We start from the raw sequence: 6,164 nt of genomic DNA on the forward strand, positions 1-6,164 counted from the left end.
GGATTGCCTTCTCCTTCCTGCAGTAAATCTTGTTCTTCTATCAGAAACAGAAGAAAATAAAACATCATGACAATCCCTCTACATTGCTAGGACCATTATTTTGAGATCTGGCCTTGGTTTGGACTATTCTTGATTATAGTGTTTCACCGAGTTTTTGTTTATTTGAACGTTCCCAAACCTCCTCTTCTGATTTCTGTCTTTTCTTCCTGTGATGCTTTTTGACCATGAACACAGACTGTTAATATTTAGAGCTCTACCTCTCCTCATCGTTATTTGTTCTGTGGAATAACGTATTGCTTGCTCTGTGAAGTATTGAATCCTCCCCACTCCTGTAACAATAAGATGTGATCTTCAGTCCTACTTCTGACTATTCCCTGAATTTCGTGGTGCCGGAATCCATCTTTTATTCCTCGTCACGTTAATCTTCCAGCCGGTGACTGATCATACAACATACAGCAATGAACAGCCATGTGTCATCATCACCTCTCTGCAAGCTGATCAGCCCTCAGTTTTAGCTCACGAGTCATTTCTGACGAGAGAAAATGAGAATCTACTGCACAGTCAGCCACAGATGTGGTACAAACAAACAGCTCTCCAGCACCCTTAGCTTCATCACAGCAAACTTCAGCTATCAAAGCAGTGCTGGGATACCTTCGTCCAACACTCATTACTCCCAACTATTCAAGCCATTAAAAGACCGTCACCATTTATATAGATGTCTCTCCCAAAGTCTCTGCCTCTTGTTCAATAATCCCTGTAAAAACTAGTCTGCATCTGCATCTGTCTTGTGTCTTGGGGTGGGATCAGTTTGGGGTGGGCATGGTAAGTACCGTTGGCCCATGTTGCACAGAAGTCCCATCCTAGAACAGCCTTTGCCAGGGCTGTAGGATAAGAAGCCCAGTGTCTGCTGTACAAGAAAATGTGAACAGTTTAGCAGTGCCTTTATTTCATCGCCTCAGAATAGCATAAACAGTCAATAGGTACGTATTTCAGGGTGAAGTTAGTAAAACCTTCAGGCAAGCTATAGCCAACAAGGGAACAGCACAGCTCAGTGTATTGAATTGAGGGAATAAATGGAGGTGTTTAAGGCCAGGTGGATGAGGCCTTGGGCAACCTGATCTAGTGGGTGGCATCCCTGTCCATGTCAGGGGGACTGGAACTAGACGATCTTTAAGGTCCCTTCCAACCCAAGCCATTCTATGATTCCATGAATATAATCAAATATAACCTATTTCTCCTCCACCATTTGGGGATAAAGAGGACAGGAACCGTGTAGAAGAGAAGACACCATCCCTATAACTGCTCACCTCAAAGATACCTGTAAGCTGCACGTGAGTCTGCAGAGGACAGACTAGATGCACAATCTCTTCCGAGCAGTAACAAGTCCCTTGGGAGCTATTCCCTTCACACTGCAAAGGGGGAACCATTCTTTCATGCCTAAATGTTTTTATAGTATTGTTTTTCAATAGTATCACCAGGGCTGTATTATTATTGTTCCTGCATTCTTCCTTTCCTCTCCTGGAATATTCCTCTGGGCAAACTGTGGCTCACTATGGACTTTTACAGAAGACAGTCAGAGGCAAAGCTAACCAGATTTTCATCTGCTCAACAGGCAGTAATATGTAGTTGTGAAAAACAAGCCTTAATGAAGGCAATAGTTAAGCCTGCACTCTACAGGCCTGAGCAGGGAGAGCCATGGTTCCACTCATTCCTAACCAAACTGCACCTGGGATGCAGCTGGATCCAGCTCCACTGCTCCAGCTGAGGAACAGAGACCAGAAACTGGAGCTTGCTGCCCATCCATTGTGAGCCTGTGCCACGGATAATCAGAGTTGCATCCAAAATTTGCTTCAACCTACCCACTTGAATAGAAAGAAGGCAGGTAAAAGCAGTTTGCAAAGCCTCAAGCTTTCTTTGTACATGGTTTCTTGGTGTAAATGGGTATGATGTACACACACTGAGCCTCTCTGAAAGGACACTATGGACAGGGAGACCAGCAGCATGGACTTCTGCTTCAGTAGATGAAGCCCATCCTGCTAGTTTTAAGAAAATTTTGACATAAATATACACTGCAATCCAACACTTGTACTGTAATGCAAATATAAGAGCAGAAGACTCCCATTTAGCTACTGGTCTGGCACTGACAAGTTAAGGCACCTTGAAAAAAGCTATGGTGCCTTCCTATCCCTTTGTTCAAACTGTACAGCAAGGAGGCTGTCTGCTATAGTGGGTCCTAGATCTTGATTGGGATTTCTGATACCTCAGTAATCCTAATAATAAACATTTCAGAGACAGAATTACCTAGAGTTATCCTCAGGCACTTCTTGCACTGAATATGTATATATTCTAATTTAGGCACCTGCACATTAACTGTAGGCGAAGGCATCACCTTGTTGTGCTTTTATCATCCCCAAATCCAATGAAACCACACATCCTAAAAGCTACCTCACGGAATGAAAGCAGCTGAACTGGTGGAATGCCTTTAGCTATAAATCTGCATGGTAGAAACTGGCCTCTCCTCCAGTCCATTCAAAAACGTTTTTATCTACATATTAGAGGCCATATTCCATACACAGTTTGAGGCAAAACATCCATAGTAGGCATTTGGAACCTCCAGGGGCATTGATAAGTGAAATAATTGGCATGTTACCACCAGAGACCCAGAAAAGTCACCTTCCAACTACAATGGGCTGCTTCTGACAAAAGCCAACTGAGGCGCATAATGTCGTTGTTCATTAAGTTCCCATTAATGATAAAAATTCTGATTTCAATATTTAATACACCTCAGAGATCACAGCGCATAATTTAATGCACAAGCAGATAATTTGCTGATCAAGGTACATCTCTCCCATTAAGGCAAATGGTTGCACACTTTGCTGATTAACTGTATCCTACACACACAAATACACACATACTCCGCTCTTCTACTGACGAGGCATTGAACCCTCTGGAGCTAATTCCCATGGCACACAGCTAAAACCCGTACATACCAGCTCTTCTACACTTTATATAAATGCAGTATTATCCCTACGTACACTGCTTTCTATCCTTGGTGTCTTCCGAGTACGCAGGATTTGGACACCCTTGGCAATAACGAAGTAGGCCCCATTTTGAGGCCTCTGTGCCACACGACTTCCAGCATCACCTCTCTTTTGTCTGTGTATGTCTGCAGGTCCATTCCTTGTCTAGCATCTCAGGTACAGAGAACAGCTCTCTGAGCCTCAACTGTGTTTTGGGGCCAACCACAACCTAGCATAAAGGGCACCAGGATGAAGGACAGGTACAAATGGCTTTGGGGCTGGTGTACTTGGAGGCTTTGTGGAAACGCACGGGTACAGCACTGGGAAGTTTGACTAGGACAGAATTAAAGGCTAAACCCACATACAAAGAGGGGGAAAACTTATTTTCCTTCAGCAATTCGACTGTCTCACTTTGCTCCAGAGAGCAGCAAGACTTGGATGCCAAACCTCACAACGATTCAGAAAACAGAAGGGTCATCTTTCACCTTCCTCCGCTGGTAATTCACGGGCCTCTTTCCAAGTGGGTTTAAATCCTCTCAGGCAACGCTGAGAGCTCTGTCAGTGGGCTACTGCTCCCTGTCACAGAACAAAACCAAGGGGGGGAGGAAGCAGGCTGGGGCAGCTGCTCCATGGGTGATAACCCAGCCACATTTCAGTAGGTGTCACTATGACAATTTGGGCTATAGCCCTTACAGCAGCTGCTGATCAGGGCTATAAGCATGCAAACCCATTTTATATACAACATACAAATTGAACGGGATATCAGCAAACTTTCTGGAAACCCAAATAAAAGACTAGCGTATTCCTGAAGATAGTATCACTCCCTCAAAACAAATCAAACACAAAAAGAGTGCCAGACACCACAGTGTCTACTTTAAATTATTCTGTAACATTTTACCTGAACACCTCCATTAATGTGCAGCAAAACCCCTGTGAAGTGCTTTGAAAACGTACCCCGAAGTCTGAACTTGTCAACATTTCTCAAGACCTCTATAAGCCAGAGATCCCAGAAGGTACCAGCAACCTGAAGACATCTTCATATGCCCTCTCTGTCTCCAAGCCCAGACAAATTAATAGAAAAACACCGCATCAACCCATCGGATGGGAGGAAATAGAGCTGGCTATTAATGATCTCGAACAGCAAATAGCCCCCAGGCCAGAGAAGCTCTCAGGGGAATGCCACTTCAAGTTTAAACAAAAGTCAACATCTTAATGATTTTACTATCATTTTTTGCCTATCCTGCTGATTCCCCCAGCCTCACTCTGCAGCAGCAATACTCCTGAACAGCCACTGCCTACAAAGCAGCTCTCATCTCCTGGGACTGCCATAAGTAGTACCCCTTGCTCTGACCGATGGATGCCAAAGCCAGCTCCTAACTGGAGGCAGTCAGCTTGCTTGGATCCACACCAGCTGAGAGCTTGGCCCTTTGCTGAAGGCTAAAGGTTTGTACCCAACATGCCCTAAGCTGGAATGCCCAAATTCCTATAACCAACCAAGCACAGTTTAGCTGCTCCAAGTAGCAGTGCACGAGAGAGACAAATTGTCCCATCTCCTACTCCCTGTTAATATATTTGGGAAACTCTTCTCTCCTGAGGATGTCTGTAACCGAGTGTCCTTCACACATGATTTCATGTCACTATTAATAATGACATGCCTTGTCCTTTCATTAACATACTAGTTAAATTTAGTCCCTCTTTGAAACCAAAAAAGGTAATCTGTGGTCAGGGCAGAGAGTCCCTGGCCACTTGGTAAAAAGAAAAATAAAAGAAGAGGAAAACGAAAATCCAATTCCAAAACCAAAGGCCAGGTTTTCAAAACCCATCCTAGGTGCATCCTTTGGTTGCCAGCCTATTTAGCTGTCAGACTGGGGGGTGAGATCTACTGTACTTTCTTTGTCTCCTATGAATTAAATTACTGACAGCACTAGGGAACAGGGTCTGCTGCTCATGCTTTGCTACACCCCGTCTTTAATTTATTTGTATTTATTTTTCTGAAGATTACAGTCAGTACTCTTAAACCAGGGGATCTCCCCACACACCTCAAAGATAGTTTTTATCTATAGGTCAAGCTTCCCAGATGCAGTTGCAGCACAAGGAGACATGCCTAGGCCAGCACATACCTTGCTACCTAGGGCAGAACAGACACAGCAGCATGAAGCTACACACAAAGGCAATGCTTGATGAGGGTTGCTGGAGGATTACAAAACACACACATTTCTATCCTGCAAGAACAGGAAGACTAGAAAGTCCATGGCATCCTACCTCTTAGCTGAAGCGGCTGAATTAACTGTAACTCGAACCCAACAATCCCTACCTGCTTGGGAATAGTGAAGGGCTTAAAAAGCCCAGCTAAGCTTGATAGCAGCACATCTCCTGCCAGAGCCCTTCCTGGTTGTCTATAAGATACCACAAGGAAGATTTTCCCCATTACACCTCGTGAATGGATGGAAGCACCTGCATTAAAGCTTCCGCTCACTCTGCCATCTGCAGATTCAGGGTTACCCCAGCCAGATAAATCCCAAGGCCAAATACCAGATACCAAATTCCTTCCATGGCAAGATACATTTTTTTTTAGGGCAACTCACACCTCTGTTAAGCACTGAAGTCAAGCACGTTGAATTGGAAACTAAGAAAGTTCAAATTTTACACAATTCTATCATCAGATGCAACTAAAAACCATCTCTCATTCATTGCTCGTGACTCTATGTCCCTTCTACCACAGTTACAGAAGGGGAAGGCAACTGCCCCTCTATAGGCATCAAGATCTTAAAACCAATGACTAGACACAACCAAACATCTAGGTACTCACCTCCCAGTCAGCCAGGAACTAACTCTAATTCCTGCATGAGAACTAAGGCACTGAAACCCAGCCACGCAGCAATATAGCCACCCATCATTACACACCATCCCTCCCTCCAGCTGCGCCAGCGTTAAGTTCAATGTTTTGCAGGTGTCTACACGACAGCAGGCTTCAAACTAAGCTACTCTCCAAACCTCTTCAGGTCAGAGATTTTAGGCTTTAAAACCTTAAGCACAAAAAGTGCACTTTGCAACAGCTCCTGTGGGTGTTATAAGGAGCAACAAAAGCTTTTAAGCACTCTTAAGAGAGAAGAAGATGACAATGAAATTGAGGGGAAATAGAAA

The 6,164-nt window shown here is 44.2% G+C and overlaps 1 protein-coding gene across 1 annotated transcript in view; it reads right to left on the bottom strand.

Annotated features, from left to right (window-relative positions):
- LOC311436135 (uncharacterized protein) overlaps positions 1 to 5,927 on the bottom strand; it is a gene marked incomplete at its 5' end in the record, with an annotated part of 33,277 nt that extends 27,350 nt beyond the window's left edge. Inside the window, one exon of the mRNA XM_084517977.1 lies at positions 5,830 to 5,927. Coding sequence (XP_084374103.1) covers positions 5,830 to 5,927 — 98 coding nt within the window. The remainder of the gene's footprint in view (positions 1 to 5,829) is intronic.
- Positions 5,928 to 6,164: the final 237 nt, after the last annotated feature.

Source organism: Aythya ferina, assembly GCF_964211825.1.
Source record: "Aythya ferina genome assembly, chromosome: 4".
NCBI lineage: Eukaryota > Metazoa > Chordata > Aves > Anseriformes > Anatidae > Aythya > Aythya ferina.